This window comes from Lissotriton helveticus, chromosome 3_1, assembly GCF_964261635.1.
Source record: "Lissotriton helveticus chromosome 3_1, aLisHel1.1, whole genome shotgun sequence".
In the NCBI taxonomy this organism is placed as follows: Eukaryota; Metazoa; Chordata; class Amphibia; order Caudata; family Salamandridae; genus Lissotriton; species Lissotriton helveticus.
In genome coordinates this window covers 654,768,974-654,787,059 of record NC_136061.1, presented here as the reverse complement: position 1 = coordinate 654,787,059, position 18,086 = coordinate 654,768,974, and the positions used below count along the sequence as shown (strand labels likewise).

Here is an 18,086-nt window from a genome sequence, read left to right as displayed (position 1 = left end):
TCCTCTGGAGACCAAAGACCCTTGAACTCCAGATCCCCCAGATGAGCCCCACACCCTAGAGTGGATGCATCCGTTATCACTGTGGCCACCGGAGGAGGCAGCTGAAAAGGCTTCCCCTGAGACAGGTTGCCTTCCACGCCCCACCAAGACAGATCCGCCGCAGCTTCTCTGGAGATCCTCACTGACTCCCTGAGATCTCCGTTGTGTTGATACTACTGCCTGCGGAGGCATCACTGGAGCGCCCTCATGTGCCAGCGTGCATGGTTGAATGCAAGAAGCCATCAGACCGAGCAGGCGAAGGACCTTGGAATGACCGCTCCATTGTAAAATAAAGGAATCATTTCCTGTATGTCGCGAATCCTTTGAGGAGGAGGGAATGCACGACATACAGTTGTGTCCAGAACAGCACATATGAACAGGTTGCGCTGGGAGGGCACTAGGTGAGACGTGGGTAGATTTATCGAAAAACCCAACCTGTACAACAACTGGGTTGTCTCTCGCAGATGATGGAGCACTCTCTCTGACGACTCTGCTTTGATCAGCCAGTCGTCCAAATAGGGGAATACTGGAATCCCTGATCTTCTGAGATGCGCCGCCACCACTGCCATCACCTTGGTGAAGACTCGAGGCGCAGTAGTAAGTCCAAACGGAAGGACCGCAAACTGATAGTGCTGCGATCCCACTGTAAAACGGAGATACTTCCTGTGAGGCTTCAGGATGGGGATGTGAAAGTACGCATCCTGCAAGTCGAGTGACACCATCCAGTCTTCTTCTAACAGCGCTTGAAGAACCTGAGCAAGGGTGAGCATCTTGAATTTCTCCTGTTTCAGATAGAGATTCAAGATCCTGAGATCCAGGATTGGACGAAGTCTGCCATCCTTCTTGGGAATCAGGAAATACCGGGAGTAGCATCCCTGACCCCTTTCCTGCTCTGGGACCACCTCTATCGCACCTTTTCTTAGCAGAGTCTGAACTTCCTCCTGTAGAAGTAACAGATGTTCCTCTGAGCAATACCCCTAGCAAGGAGGGTAATTGGGAGGGAATTCCCGAAAGGGAAGTGCATACCCAATTTCTACGAGATTGAGAACCCAAAGATCTGATGTAACCGATTCCCAATCCCGTAGAAAGTGGGTAAGCCGACCCCCCACTGGACCCACATGATCCTGAATGGCGGATCTAGGGCTTCTTTTCTGTGGCTGGGGGGTTGAAGGAGGTGGAGAAGAAAGAGGCTTGACGTCCTCGAGGACGTGCTCTTTGCTTTCCCCTGTATGACCTATACAAGGTATTTTGCTGCTGCTGCTGTTGTTGACCTTGCCTATAGGTACGAAAAGAAGAGCGTCCAAAACCTCTGAACTTTCTGGTCGTTGAACCTCTTACTTGAAGACCAAGAGATCTAGCAGTTGCTCTGCTATCCTTAAACCTCTCTAAAGCTGTATCTGCCTTCTTACCAAAGAGTCCTTCTCTGTCAAAAGGCAGATCTAACAATGCAGACTGCACATCCGCAGAAAAATCCGAGGATTTCAGCCAAGCTGATCGTCTTGTGGCAACCGCAGTGCCCATGATCCGTGCCACAGAATCTGCTGTATCTAGACCGCTCTGGATAACTTGACGAGCTGCAGCTTGAGTATCAGATAAGACTTCCTCAAAGTCACCCCTGCAGTCTTCTGGAACCTTTGGAATCAACAAACGCATTGAGTCCATAAGTGCGTGCACATACCTCCCCATGAGACAAGTGGCATTCGTTGACTTTAACGCCATACTTGCGGAGGAGAAAGTTTTCTTGGCCACTTGATCCTGCTTTTTGGCCTCCTTGTCACCAGGCACTTGGGGAAAAGCACCAACTGACTTTTTTGAGCACACAGCCTGAATCACCAAGCTTTCAGGAGAAGGGTGAGATGATAAAAAGGCAGGGTCTTCGGGAGCCACCCTATATCTCCTAGCCACACTTTTCGAGACAGCAGGAGCAGAAAGAGGCTTCTTTCACACCTCCATAATAGGTTCAGTTAACGCCTCATTAAATGGGAGTAATGGTTCCACAGCTGAGCTTGGTGAATGGAGAACCTCTGTGAGCAGATTTGATTTAAACTCAACAGTAGGTAATGTCAAACCTAAAAGTCCTGCTGCCTTCCCCATTACAACGTGATATGGCTGGACATCTTTTGAAGGTGTATTCGGACCTGATGGCATCTCCCACTCAGGGGAAAAATCAAGGCCACTAGCATCAGCCAGTTCCTCGAAACAATCCTCATCCAGTTCACCTTCCTCCAAGTCTGGGTGAGACTCGTAATACCTCCGTTCTTCCAGGAGGCGTTGTGCTTCTCTCCTGGACCTATCCTTCACACGGAACGGCGTCGGATCCACTACAGACTCCGACGGAGCTGGAACCGACGTCGGTACAGTATCGGAAGGCTTAGAAGGATGTTCCAAAGACTTGCTTGGAGTGAGCAACGCCGGTATCGGAGTCGTCGACTTCGGTCGAGCCGGCGTCGACCTCGGCGGAGCCGGGTACTGCCACAGTGCAGTCGTGGCTGGCATATACGGCATGAAAGGTGCCGGGGCATACGAGTGTGGAACGCCCAAATTAAATGCCATTGGGTCCAAGGGACCCGAAGGTGTACCAGGGGGGTACCATGACCACGAGAATACCCCATACATAGCGTTGAGGAACGCTGATGGATCCTGACCTGGTGCAGGAAAAGGTGGATGATCACCTTCATGCTGACCTCGAGGTGGATTCGAATCATGCTCTTCAACAGGCGCCAATTCATCTTCCTCATTAGGAACTTCCTCCACCTCTTCTTGAGCCGGAGATGGCGTCGGAGTCGGATTGGAAATCGGAGTCGGAGATTGAACCTGTGACTCCGAAGGCAATGCTTCACCTTCCCGATCCGAATCTTCTTGCGGTGGGATCACCTTCGATTTAACTTTCTTGGGCGACCTCGACTTCGAGCCCGACTTCTCACCCGAATGACGTCGAGACTCATGCCTCCTTTTCTTGTGCTTCTTATGCGACCTCGAAGCATGATCTGATGAGGACTTCGAAGCCGATGCCTCTCGAGACCTTGATCTTGATCATGACCTCGACCTTGACTTCCTCGAGCGGGATCTTGAAGTCTTCTTTCTTTTATCGGCTTTCAGCCTTGCCACAAGAAGTTTGGTCTCCCTCTCTCGCAGGGCCTTTGGGTTCATTTTTTGACACGACGAACATCCATCCACGTCGTGGTCGGAACTTAAACACCAAATACAGTCCTGGTGTGGGTCCGTAACGGACATCATTTTCCCGCATTCCCTGCAGGGTTTAAATCCAGTCTTCTTTGTCGACATTCTAGGGAGACAAGTTCAAGAGAATAGAGAAAACAAAGAAAACAGTAACAGAGTTACCCAAAAGCTACTGAGTATCCCAAAACCGTTAGGGTCGACGACACGGGAAAAAAGGGAACTGTTGTCATCACGCCGGCGTGGGCCTATTATAGGCGGTGGTGACGTCAGCGGAGTCGCAAGCGATGCCGTGTCTCTGTGACGTCCAAGTCCACGTCGGCGCGAAGCTACAAAAAGAATTTCCGAATGTTGCTGACGCAAGGGGATATTCACAAGGTGAGGAATCCACACAGCAGATGTATCTATCAGAAGAACAAGTTACTTACCTTCGGTAATGCTTTTTCTGGTGGATACAGTATCTGCCTGTGGATTTCTCACCTTGTGAATATCCCCCTGCGTCAGCAACGTTCGGAAAATTCTTTTGTAGCACGCCGGCATGGATGACGTCATAGGAGCACGGCATCGCACGCAACTCTGACTGACGTCACTGACTCCTTATTAGGCCTACGTTGGCGTAATGACGTCAGTTCCGCCCTTCTTTCCGTGCCTTCGAGGCACCAGGACGGACCAATGACAGTAGATATATACATATACAGTGTACACAGTACATAATATCCAAAATAACACACATAGTGTGTAGACAACGTATGAAAAACACAATATATATATATATACATACATATCAATACATTTAAATAATGTCATGAACTCCGGTATAGAAGAGTGGACAACGGGGAGGCGGGTGGGCATGTGAGGAATCCACAGGCAGATACTGTATCCACCAGAAAAAGCGTTATCGAAGGTAAGTAACTTGTTCTTCTGATGGATACATCTGCCAGTGGATTCCTCACCTTGTGAATAGAGTCCCACAGCAGTTCCCACTCCCGGAGGAGGGTGTCCACTCTCCTATACCAGAAAATCCTGGAGGACAGAACGCGCAAAGTGGCCGTCCCTCCTTGCTTTAGAATCTAAGCAGTAATGCTTCGCGAAAGTGTGGAGGGAAGCCCAAGTATCTGCTCTACAAATGTCCTCTACAGGAACACCCCTAAACAAAGCAGATGTAGCAGACCTTGCTCTAGTGGACTGAGCTCTTAAACTTTCAGGAGGTTCCTTACCCGCCAGAGAGTAGCAAATCTTGATACACAAGACAATCCATCTCGACAGCGTGCGCTTGTGCACTGCCTTGCCTCTTCTGGCTCCAACAAAACCCACAAAGAGCTGGTCATCCACTCAGAACTCTCTGGTTCTGTCCAGGTAGAAGCTCACCGCCCTCTTCGGGTCCAAGCGGTGAAGTCTCTCCTCCTCCTTGGAAGGGTGAGGGGGGGAGGATAGAAGGTAGGAAGGGTAATGGACTGCCCTCGACGGAAGGGAGTTACCACCTTAGGCAGAAAAGCAGCCCTGGTCCTGAGTACCATTCGTTCAGCATCAATGGTCAAGAATGCGGGCCTTGAACTAAGAGTTTGAAGCTCACTTACCCTCCTTGCCGAGGTAATTGCAATCAGGAAGACTGTATTAAAAGATAAAAGTCTCATGGGACACTTGTGCAAAGATTTTCCGAACGTTGCTGACACAGGGGGATATTCACAAGGTGAGGAATCCACTGGCAGATGTATCCATCAGAAGAACAAGTTACTTACTTTCGGTAACGCCTTTTCTGGTGGATACAGTATCTGCCTGAGGATTCCTCACATGCCCACCCGCCTCCCCGTTGTCCACTCTTCTATACCTGAGTTCATCTGCCAGTGGAATCCTCACCTTGTGAAAAGAGTCCCACGGCAGTTCCCACTCCCGGAGGAGGGTGTTCACTCTCCTATACCAGAAAATCCTGGAGGACAGAACGCGCAAAGTGGCCGTCCCTCCTCACTTCAGAATCCAAGCAGTAAGGCTTCGCGAAAGTGTGGAGGGAAGCCCAAGTCGCCGCTCTACAAATGTCCTCTACAGGTACACCCCTAGACAAAGCAGATATAGAAGACTTTGCTCTAGTGGAGTGAGCTCTTATACCCTCTGGAGGGTCCTTACCCACCAGGGAGTAGCAGATCTTGATGCATAGTATAATCCATCCTGAAAGTGTGCGCTTGTGCACAGCTCTTCCTTTTTCTGCAGCCAGCAAACCCAACAAAGAGCTGGTCATCCACTCAATAGTCTCTTGTCCTATCTAGATAAAAGCTCACCGCCCTCTTAGGGTCCAGGCGGTGAAGTCTCTCCTCCTCCTTGAAAGGGTGAGGGAGAGGATAGAAGGTAGGTAGGGTAATGGACTGTCCTAGATGGAAGGCAGTTACCACCTTAGGCAGAAAAGCAGCCCTGGTTCTAAGAACCATTCATTCAGCATGAATGGTCAAGAATGGGGGCTTTGAACTGAGAGCTTGAAGCTCACTTACCCTCCTTGCCGAGGTAATTGCTACCAGGAAGACTGTCTTAAAAGATAAAAGTCTCATGTGACACTTGGGCAAAGATTCGAAAGGAGAACCCATCCGAAATGTAAGCACAAGATTCAAATCCCATTGAGGCACAATAAAGGGAGTAGGAGGAAATTTATTTGCAAGACCCTTTAGAAACCTTAGAACTACAGGAGATTTAAATAAAGACGGCTGATCCCGCAGGCAGAGAAAAGCCGACAAGGCTGAAAGATAACCTTTAACTGTAGCTAAAGCAAACCCTTGTTGAGCCAGGAAAAGAGCAAATTGAAGTATGTCAGATAAACGAGCCCTCAAAGGGTCAATGTACTTCTCCCCACACCAAGTAAAAAATTTAGATCATCTGTATGAATAGATTGACTTGGTGGAGTCACGCCTGGCCGATAGAATGACATCCACCACATCATGTGGGAGAGAAAAGGAATTCAGGTTGCCCCGTTCAATCTCCAGGCATGAAGGTGTAAGGTCTGGAGGTGGGGGTGTAGAACCTGCCCCTCCATCTGAGAGAAGAGATCTGCCCTGAAAGGGAGACGGAGCAGCGGGCACGAGGAGAGGTGGAGAAGATCTGTGCACCACTCCCTTCTTGGCCAATCCGGGGCGATCAAAGTAACTTGGGCCCCGTCTTGGCGAATCTTCCTCAGAACCCGAGGAATCAAGGGTATGGGAGGAAACGCGTAAAGGAGTTGTGAGTCCCAACTCAACTGAAAAGCGTCCCCCAAGGCTCCCTGCATCGGAAACTGGAGGCTGCTGAATGACGGGCAGTGAGCATTCTCGTGAGTGGTGAACAGGTCCACCCGAGGAGTTCCCCACGTCCGAAAAACGTGACGAACTACCTCTGGATGAAGCCTCCACTCGTGGTCGGCTGAGAAGTGCCGACTGAGACTGTCTGCACGCACGTTCAGCACTCCGGCCAGATGATTTGCCATCAGACAAATCTGAAGATGCTGAACCCAGGACCAGAGATGCAGAGCCTCTCTGCAGAGACACTGCAACCCTACTCCTCCCTGCTTGTTTACATACCACATCGCGGTCGTGTTGTCTGTCAGGACCTGAACCGACCGACCATTAAGGGAAGGGAGGAAGGCCTTGAGCGCCAGACGCATCGCCCGCAATTCCAGAAGGTTGAAGTGAAGCAACCTTTCCTCTGGAGACCAAAGACCCTTGATCTCCAGATCCCGCAGATGAGCACCCCACCCTAGAGTGGATGCATCCGTTATTACTGTGGCCACCGATGGAGGTAGTTGGGAGGGCTTTCCTTGAGACAGATTGCCCTCCACACTCCACCAAGTCAGATCCGCTGCAGTTTCTCTGGAGATCCTGGTCGACTCCCTGAGATCTCCGTTGTGTTGATACCACTGCCTGCGGAGGCGCCACTGGAGTGCCCTCATATGCCAGCGTGCATAGTTGACCAGCAGAATGCAGGAAGCCATCAGACCGAGCAGACGAAGGACATTCAAGACTGGAACGACCGCTCCAATGTGATATAAAGGAATAATTTCCTGTATGTCGCGAATCCGTTGTGGAGGGAATGCCCAACATACAGTTGTATCCAGTACCGCACCAATTAACAGGTTGCGCTGGGAGGGCACCAGGTGAGATTTGGGTACATTTATCGAAAAACCCAACATGTACAACAACTGAGTTGTAACTTGCAGATGATGGAGCACTTTCTCTGGAGATTCCGCCTTGATCAGCCAATCGTCCAGATAAGGGAATACTGGAATCCCTGATCTTCTGAGATGTGCTGCCACCACAGTCATCACCTTGGTGAAGACTCGAGGCGCAGTAGTAAGACCAAACAGAATGACCACAAACCGGTAATGCTGCGATCCCACCGTAAAACGGAGATACTTCCTGTGCGACTTCAGGATTGGGATGTGGAAATATGAATCCTGCAAGTCGATCGACACTATCCAGACTTCTTCCAGCAGCGCTTGAAGAACCTACGCAAGGGTGAGCATCTTGAGCTTCTCCTGCTTCAGGTAAAGGTTCAAGATCCTGAGATCTTGGATTGGACGAAGTCTGCCATCCTTCTTGGGGATCAGGAAATACCGGGAGTAGCATCCCTGACCCCTTTCTTGCTCCGGAACCACCTCTATCGCACCCTTTCTCAACAATGCCAGGACTTCCTCCTGCAGAAGTAGCAGGTGGTCCTCCGAGCAAAAACCTTGGCAAGGAGGGTAATTCGGAGGGAATTCCCGAAAGGGAAGTGCATACCCATTCTCCGCGAGATTGAGAACCCAAAGGTCCGACGTGACCGATTCCCAATCCCATAAAAAATAGGTAAGCCAACCCCCTACAGGACCCGCATGATCCGGAATGGTGGATCTAGGGCTCCTTTGCTGTAGTAGGAGGGGGGTGGGTAGAAAAAGAGGAAGAGGAGACGACCTGACGTCCTCGAGGTCGACCTCTTTGTTTTCCCCTGTAAGATTTATACAACGGATTTTGTTGCTGCTGCTGTTGCTGTGATTGCTTGTAGGGACGAAAAGATCTTTCAAAGCCCCTATATCTTTTGCCCACAGATCCTCTAGTTTGCAAACCTAAAGATCTGGCTGTAGCTCTGCTGTCCTTGAACCTCTCCAATGCAGAATCAGCTTTTTTACGAAAAGGCCTGAGCCATCAAAGGGCAAATCCATTAAAGCAGCCTGAACATCCGCAGAGAACTCGGAAGTCTTCAGCCAGGCAGCTCTTCTACTGGCAATCGAATACCCCATGACTCTAGCCACCGAAACCGCTGTGTCCATACCACTCTGTATGACCTGCCGAGCAGCAGCCTGCGTGTCAGAAACCACTTCATTAAAATTCTTTCTGTCCTCTTCAGGAAGCTTAGGAGACAGCTGTTTAACAGTAACCATCAAAGCATGGATATATCGACCCAGCAAACAAGTGGCATTTGTAGATTTTAGGGCCATACTGCCTGACGAAAACACTTTTTTTGCATTTTGGTCCTGCTTTTTGGAATCCTTATCACCAGGTACCTGGGGAAAAGCACCTGCAGATCTTTTAGAGCAGGCAGCTTGTACTACCAAACTCTGGTAAGGGATGAGTAGACAAAAATTCAGGGTCGCCAGGAGCCACTCTAACGCCTTGCAACGGACTTAGAAACTGCAGGAGCCGTAAGTGGTCTATTCCATACCTCCAAGATGGGATCCGTTAGAGCCTCAGTAAAAGTAAGTATAGGCTCAACCACAGATGAAGGAGAATGGAGGACTTGAGTCAGAATGTTCGACTTATACTCAATAGATGGCAAAGTCAAATTTAACAGATCTGCAGCCTTTTTAATTACCACATGATAGGGAGCCACATCCTTAGAAGGAGCATCAGACACCGTGGCCAACTCCCAATCAGGAGACAGTTCTAGACCACTTGCATCTCGTAGATGGTTAAAATTATCCTCCTGATCTTAAAGCTCACCTTCTTCAATTTCAGCTTCCCCATAACTCTTCTCCTCCAAAAGGCGCTGCGCTTTACGCCTCGACCACTCCACACGAATCGACGTTGTCGGATCCGGTATCGACTCCGAAGGAGCCGGAGCCAGCGTGGAACGTGGAGCTGAAGCCGGCGTCGAACGTGGAGCTGGAGCCGGCGTCGAACGTGGAGCTGGAGCCGGCGTCGAACGTGGAGCTGGAGCCGGCGTCGAACGTGGAGCTGGAGCCGGCGTCGAACGTGGAGCTGGAGCCGGCGTCGAACGTGGAGCTGGAGTCGGCGTCGAACGTGGAGCTGGAGCCGGCGTCGAACGTGGAGCTGGAGCCGGCGTCGAACGTGGAGCTGGAGCCGGCGTCGAACGTGGAGCTGGAGCCGGCGTCGAACGTGGAGCTGGAGCCGGCGTCGAACGTGGAGCTGGAGCCGGCGTCGAACGTGGAGCTGGAGCCGGCGTCGAACGTGGAGCTGGAGCCGGCGTCGAACGTGGAGCTGGAGCCGGCGTCGAACGTGGAGCTGGAGCCGGCGTCGAACGTGGAGCTGGAGCCGGCGTCGAACGTGGAGCTGGAGCCGGCGTCGAACGTGGAGCTGGAGTCGGCGTCGAACGTGGAGCTGGAGCCGGCGTCGAACGTGGAGCTGGAGCCGGCATCGAACGTGGAGCTGGAGCCGGCATCGAACGTGGAGCTGGAGCCGGCATCGAACTTTGAGTTGGATCTCGAGGTCGTTCCGGAGCTGGTGAAGCCGTAAACTGGGTCGATGACTTCGGCGGCGCCGAGAGATGTCAAGGTGGAGCCAGAGATGGCATAAACGGCAAGAACGGCGCCGAGGCATAGGCTTGGGGAACCCCCAAATTGTATGCCAACGGAACCATGGGACCAGCCGGTGCTCCAGAGGGGTACATGGCTCTCGCATAAACACCATACATGGCGTTTAAAAAATGCGAAGGGTCCTGTCCTGGACCCGGAAAAGGAGGGTACGAACCCACCGGCTGCTCCTGAGGAGGCTGCACCTCAATCGACGACTCTTGTTCCTCGGGTTGGTGTACCGGAGTCGTCAAACCCTGAGAAACAGGCACTTCTTCTTCCTCATGTCCCTAAGACTGAGACGGATCCGGAGACGGATTCATCACCGGAGCCGGTGAATGCTCCTGTGACTCCAAAGGCGAGGCCTCACCTCCAGGACTCTGAACTGGAGAGGGAGATACCATGTCCTTACGATGCCTTTTAGAAGACAACTTAGTTTTCGAATCAGACTCCTTACCGGAATGGTGCCTTGAACTATGCTTCCTTCTCTTATGCTTTTTCTTAGATGATCTGGAAGCATGTCCCGAAGTAGACTTCGAAGCTGACCTCGACCGGGACCTCGACTCCGACTTCGGGCGTCTCGATCTCGAACTCTTCCTGGCATCCTTACCCTTCAATTTGGCAACAAGAAGTTTTGCTTCACGTTCCCGAAGAGCCTTTGGGTTCATCTTCAAACAGGATCGACAACCCTGGACGTCGTGATCCGAACCCAGTCACCATAGACAGTCACCATGCGGATCTGTAATGGACATCATCTTTCCGCAGGAATCATACGGCTTAAACCCAGTCTTCTTCGACAACATCACGACAGAAGACACCAACAGAAGATCCCTCGAAACCCTTATCGTCGACGACACAGAAAAAAGGGAACTGATGTCATCACGCCGACGTAGGCCTAATAAGGAGTCAATGACGTCAGTCGGAGGCGCGCGCGATGCCGTGCTCCTATGACGTCATCCACGCCGGCGTGCTACAAAAGAATTTTCTGAACGTTGCTGACGCAGGGGAATATTCACAAGGTGAGGAATCCACTTGCAGATGTATCCATCAGAAAACGTCTTCTAGGAACAGTTGAGTTACAGAAAGGTTAACCAAACAACTAATGCATTCTGTGAAGAGCAAGGATATTACTAGTGCATTAAAACATTATCCAAATATCAACAGATCAAAATTAAAAAGTTTAACGTGCTGCCCCCTGTCTGTGTGTACAATAAATGTCCCAGCTAACAGCAGCTTAACAATACCCAAAGAAACTCATTCATTTACATCAGTAACTCAACCAATCGTCGGCAGACTCCAGAATCAATAACTGCTTGGATTTTATCATTGGGGCCATCGGAGAGGTAGGAGAGTGCCCAGCAAGCATCTGCAAGCAAGTCGGAGTCACTGCTAAACAGCAATCGTGAAAGGACAGGCAAACAAGGAGAGACCTAAAGGAAAACAAACATAAGATCACATGAGCAATAGAAATGGGGTAAATACCAAAAAGCCAGCAAAAAAGGACAGCAAAAGACAACGGCTATCAGTTTGATGAATTGTGATCACAAAAGTTGACTTTTTTTTTTTAATAACGGGTTACCAGCGTCATTCGAAGCTCCTGTTTAGGTATCGCCTAGGCAGCGTGCATGCACTGCTCTAGGAGAGGACCTTTAGAAATTGGTCAGCTCTTCACAAGCACTCGTGCTTGTGCTGGCATCCACCAGGCAGGAGAGAGCAGCGGCACGCATGCTAATTGAAAACAGATGGCTCTCGCGCCGCTGCTCGCTCCCGCAAAGTGGATGCCAGTACAAGCACGAGTGCATGAAAAGAGCCAACTTCACATACATTGGGGCTGCCACCGCCATATCCTCAGACCACGCTGCACTTGTTTTAATTGGCGCTCACACCCCCTCTACTTGTAGTGAATGCAGGGCATTACGTAGTGCCAGCCGCCCCCATCAGTGCCCGTGTGTTCTGTGTGCTCATAGCCCTTTAAACCGGCGGCTGAGGTCTAAAAGCTGGAATCTATTTTGTCATCAGCCCTCACCTCCTGCATCCTTTAACATTCACCCCCCGTTTCACCCACAATGGATTCAGGATGACACCATCAATGGAACCTTATCCTGAGTAGTCACGGCAGTGCACAGTCCACACTCTCCTACAGCCCTACATGCTTAGCCCTCCCACACACACTGCATTACCCCACAACATTCCATAAACGGCTTGATAATTAATGTGCCGCCACTTCCCCTATATTTGCTGCATTCTTGTCATGTTTTGTTTTCTGCATTTGTTGGTTTAAAATAAATGCAGCCAGTCGTCTACAAGGAAGTCCATCCATACTGTGTAGGCAGCACTTGGCGCTAGCCTCAACTCTCTACCCGGTCAGTTACTTTCATAGCCCCTGCATGGGAAGACCCACGCCCCTCGTGCACGTAACCTGTCATTGCATGCACAGCATGATCCTCCCAGCAACTTCATGCAAGCTAAGAACTCTCCTTCCCCGTAGAGCCCCACAACATGCCACACAAGCAGAGGACGATAGTCCCTGCACAGCCAGTTCACATACTGTACGTTTCCTGCCTGCGTGGCTCCACCCCCATCACAGGCAGACCCTCCCGAAACTTCTTCCAGTGCTTTACCCGCTAAGACAGCCTTCCGCACACTTTGCATAGCGTTCTCCAACTTTGTGGCACTCCAAGAACCTCCCACCGACATAGTTCGTCCTTACCTCACCCAAACACTTCACAGCCACCGCGAAGCTGACGTGACCTCCGAGCATCGCCCCCAACACTGTGCCCCCAGCAGATGTCCGCTCTCAATCAAGCCCATTTTTTCCGTGCCATAATTTCTTTGCCTCATTCAAATAATTTACCAGCCTATTCCATATTCCTGCACCTTGCTTTACTCCTCAATCAGTCCTTTATTCTACTCTACACACAGTTCTATCAGTCCATGTCCTTAGAAACTCGTGTCAAGAGCCTCTCAGCTCCTCCACATAAAACCAGTCTACTCGTTGTTAGAGCTGATTGTCTGCCTAACACGTTACTCTCACGCTCCTGCTGTAAGTCTCTAACATTAAAGAGGCAGGGGTGCAAAGTTAATTATTCCGAAAAATGTATCTTCAAATACCAGCACTGGCAAACAAAACTTCCAATCTTGTGAACAGCATCAAACGGTATATTTTTACATGCTTAAATATCTCCCACAGGTCTGCATAAAGGGGCGGCGGAGAATTAATGCCTTTGCTTTTGCATATCAAGTTAGTGGAAGGCATTTGCACGACTGTGTAACAGTTTTGTATATCATAAACAAAATATTTCACTATTTGTGTACATATTACTTGCAGGTAGGCTCTGAATTGCCTTGACGGTCTCCTGCGGCTAAGTCGCCCTGTGCTCTTTTACTGAACGTACTTGACGGGAGTTGAAACCACTTGATCAACAACACTGATCAATAAAAGGAAAATGCTACTTACCAGTATGCATCTGTTCTTGGCATGTAGGGCTGCAGAACCACACACTGTTGCATTAGATCACCATCTGGTGGTGGGCCTGGATGAGTACACTTTGTTGTTGTCTTGGAAGAGTCTCTGTCTGCTGGATGACTCCTCCCTTAGACTGTAGTGCGCATCGGCATCGACTCCATCTTCAGATTGTTTTCGCCATTGGGCAAATGATGGAGTTGTATGAGTACAGATAAAGATGACCATGTGTTGTGTATCTAAATAAGATACTACTGGAACAGACACAGGTAGGAGGGTGGGCGTGTGTGGTTCTGCAGCTCTACATGCCAAGAACAGATGCATACTGGTAAGTAGCATTTTCCGTTCGAGGCATATGGGCTGCAGACCACACACTGTTGCACAGATTGCACAGCAGTTTCTCCCTTAGCGGCGGCCACCCACATCTGTTGCAGTAGTTTGAAAAATTGTTTTTAGTACAGCCTGGCCCACACTTGCTTGTTGTTTTGCCTGCACAGTAGTGTTTTGTAAATGTGTGCGTAGTAGACCACGTAGCTGCTTTACAGATATCATCTAATGGTATGTTTCCTAAGAATGCCATAGATGCTCCAAATTTACGGGTAGAATGAGCCCTAGGAGGAATGGATAAAGTGCGTTTTGCTTTTTGGTAGCAAATTTGAATACACTTAGCAATCCATCTGGCAATACCTGATTTAGAAATTGGATTGCCTTTATGTGGAGCTGAAAAGGACACAAACAGTTGTTTAGTTTTACGAAAAGGTTTTGTCCTATCAATGTAGTAGAGAAGCGTTTGTTTTACATCTAGTGTGTGTAGCGCTCGTTCTGCAACTGTTTGCGGTTGTGAAAAAAATACTGGCATCTCAATTGATTGGTTGAGATGGAACGGTGAAATTACCTTTGGCAGCCACATTTGTTTTAAGAACCACTTTATTGTGATGAAGTTGTATTAATGGTTCTTGAATTGCTAATGCCTGGATCTCACTTACTCTTCTTAGTGAGGAAACTGCTACTAGAAAAACAACTTTCCATGTAAGAAACTGTAATTCACACTTATGCAATGGTTCAAAAGGAGGACCCATAAGTCTTGTGAGAACAATATTTAAATTCCATACTGGAGAGGGTGGTATTCAGGGAGGAATTATCCGTTCAAGTCCTTCCATAAACGCTTTGATTGCAGGGACTCTGAACAATGACAAATGTTGTCTGTTCTGAAGATATGCAGCTATAGCAGCAAGATGTAACCTGATTGAGGAGTACGCTAAGTTAGATCTTGGTAGATGTAACAGGTAACATATGATGTTTTGTATGGAAACATCTAAGCGGTTGATGTTGTTATTTGTGCAATATACAACAAACCTTTTCCACTTTGCTGCATAACATGCTCTAGTGGAAGGACGTCTTGCTTCTTTAATGATATTCATGCAATCAGTAGGTAAATTTAGATATCCAAACTCTAAGACTTCAGGAGCCAGATCGCCAGATTGAGCTACATTGGATCTGGATGCATAATCTCTCCATGGTTCTGTGTTAGTAGATGTGGGGAGAGTTTTAGTTTGTGTGTGGTACTACTGAGAGCTGTAGTAGCATGGTGTACCATGTTTGTCTCTCCCACGTTGAGGCTATGAGAATCAATGTGAAAGAATGTTGCCGTAGCTTGCGTACCACTAATGGAATTAGTGGGAGAGGAGGAAAAGCGTACGCAAATTTGTTTGACCAGTTCATCCATACCGCATTTCCTTTCGATAATGGGTGTGGTTATCTGGCGGCGTAGCTTGGGCATTTGGAGTTGCGGTGTGTAGCAAACAGATCCATCTCTGGTTGGCCTCACCTTTGAAAAAATGGCTGAAGAACTTGAGGATGAAGCTCCCATTCGTGTATCTGTTGTCTCTGATCTGCCAATTGATTGTGATCTCCTGGTAGATGTTCTGCTAACAGAAAAATATTTCGAGGAATGGCCCACCTCCAAATGCTCTGCGCCAGACGGGAGAGCTGTAGGGAGTGTGTCCCTCCTTGCTTTTGAATGTAGTACATTGCTGTCATATTATCCATCCGGACTAGTACAGCCTTGTTTGACAGGCAGAGTTGAAACGATTTTAGAGCTTGAAAAATCGCTAGTAACTCCAGATGATTTATGTGGAGTACTTTTTGTTGCAGTGTCCATGTACCTTGTACTGTGCGGCTTTGTAAATACGCTCCCCATCCAGTGAGAGATGCATCTATAGTTAGTATGATTTGTGGAACAGGTTCTATAAACGGCCGGCCCCTGGAAAGGTTTGGTGTTCCACCATTGCAGAGAACGATATGTCCGATCGTCTACCACCACCAGATCTGTTTTTTCTTGTTGAGCCGGATTCCACTGACTTGCATAGCATTCTTGTATGGGGCGCATTTGTAGTCTTGCGTATGGTACTATGAAAATGCAAGATGCCATCATTCCTATTAGTTGCATGAACACTCAAGCTTATAGTGAGTGTTGTGGTTGGAATCTTTTGATAAGATTTTGCATAGTCTGTATTCTTGTTAGGTTGGGGTACGCTATTGCCTTGGAGGTATCTATTGTGGCACCTAGATACTGCTGAGACAGGGACGGTTGTAGATGTGACTTCCTTTGATTCACTGTAAACCCCAACTTGTGTAGCAGGCAGATGTGCTGTACACATTGGTTGTATGACTTGGATTTTATTAACCAGTCGTCGAGTTATGGGAAGACATGAATGTTGTCCCTTCTTAAGTGTGCTGCTACTACTGCTAGACACTTTGTGAACACTCGAGGTGCTGTTGTTACTCCGAAGGGGAGTACCTTGAATTGGTAGTGCTGACCTTCTAGTACAAACCGAAGGTACTTTCTGGGAGATTGATTAATGTGAATGTGGAAGTATGCGTCCTTGAGGTCTAATGTGGCAAGGAAGTCGCCTTTCTCTAGTAACCGTAGAACATGTTGTAGTGTGACCATATGAAAATGGTCTGAATGTATGTACAGGTTTAGGGGTCTTAGATCTAGAATAGGTCTGAGAGATCCGTCCTTTTTGGGTATGAGAAAATAAAGAGAGTATACCCCTGTGTTCTGATGTTCTTTTGGTACTGGTTCTATTGCATTCTTTTGCAGTAGAGATTCTACCTCTTGTCTTAGTAGTAGGAGGTGTTCTTGTGACATGGGACGCTGTATGGGTGGTATTACTGGAGGAGTGGAAGTGAACTCCAGGCAATAACCCAACTGAATTATTTGTCTCACCCACCTGTCTGTGGTGATGGGAGTTCCAGACAGGTAGGAACTGTTGTAACCTCCCCCCGGCTGGAGTGGAATGGTCTGGGGGGATGGAAGGGAAGTCACTGTTTGGGAGTAGAGGCATTGCGATTATTGTTGCCTCTTCCTCTACCCTTTATTGTTTCCTCTATACCCTCCTCTATAATATGTTATGTTATGTTAAAATCGGTTTTATATAGCGCTCAGCTACTCCAAGGAGTGTCCCGGCGCTTCAAAACCCGATGCAGAAATCAGGAGCAGATGAACAGACAGCAAAAACTATTGGACAAACAACCAGGACTTCAGTTCCTTCCTGGGCGAAGTTTGGTTGGGCGCTTTGTAAGTAGAGGAGGTGTTGTCAGTCTGGAAACTCTTAGAGGCACCCCTATATGAGGAGCGACGAAAGGAAGGTCTATGGGCTTACGTTTGTTAAGCTCCCATTGATTTTGCCGTATCAGTATCTTTTTTCATTTTTTTCCAGTGCACTGTCTACATTTGGACCAAAAAGATGTTGTTGGTCAAATGGTTGGTTTAAGATACTGGCTTGTACTTCTGGTTTGAACCCAGAGATGCGTAGCCATGCATGTCTGTGCAACAGTATCCCTGTATTTACTTCTCTAGATGCTGTGTCTGCAGTGTCTAGTGCACATCTTATGGAGGTATTTGTTATAACTTTGTCTTCGTGTATTAAATCAGAAGCCCTAGCCTTATATTGTTCTGGCAAGTGTTGCATGAGCGACTCGAACTCATCCTAATGAGCTCTGTCATATCTTGCTAACAGAGCTTGAGTGTTAGCAATCCTCCATATGTTGGCTGCTTGTGAGAGGGTGCGTTTTCCTGAAGCATTCAAGAGCTTAGACTCTTTGTCAGGGGGTGGAGCATCCTCTGTTGTCTGCGAGTTGGCTCTCTTTCTCGCATTTGACACTACTAGTGAGTCTAGTGGCAACTGTCCTTTAATATATGCAGGATCAGATGGCGCCGCTTTGTATTTCTTTTCCAGTCTGGGGTTAATTAGTCTGGCCCTGACTGGGTCTTTAAATATTTCTGGTACGTGTATTACCACTCCACTAAGTATTGGAAGTATAGGGAGGAGCCAAGCTGGCGACCAAGATGGCCGCTTAGGCTCCCGGCTCCGTAGACCTCCTCATCCTGCTACAAGATCCTGCTAGCTAACCTGTGCCTATGCAACGCTCCCCTGTAGACTAATCAAAATAACGCCGAACCGTGAGACCCCGAAAGTTCCATCGGTTTCGAGAACGGAGAAACATCGTCTTGAAGTTTGCGGCCTACATCAGCCCTGAAGCCGAGGCCTTGAGTAGAAATCTAGCCGGCACCTAGTTGAACAACATCGGACACAGGAGTTTGGGAGGAGCCGGTCCACCGAAACGGAAGTGAAGTTTTTGTCAGATCTTCGCATTGAACAT

The 18,086-nt window shown here is 48.7% G+C and overlaps 1 protein-coding gene across 2 annotated transcripts in view; it reads right to left on the bottom strand.

The window, feature by feature from the left end:
- KPNA6 (karyopherin subunit alpha 6) overlaps window positions 1-18,086 on the bottom strand; it is a 685,221-nt gene that overhangs the window by 174,493 nt on the left and 492,642 nt on the right. For both annotated transcript variants that reach the window (XM_078680680.1, XM_078680679.1), the window contains exon 9: window positions 11,222-11,385. In XM_078680680.1, the coding sequence (XP_078536806.1) occupies window positions 11,222-11,385 (164 nt within the window). The remainder of the gene's footprint in view (window positions 1-11,221; window positions 11,386-18,086) is intronic.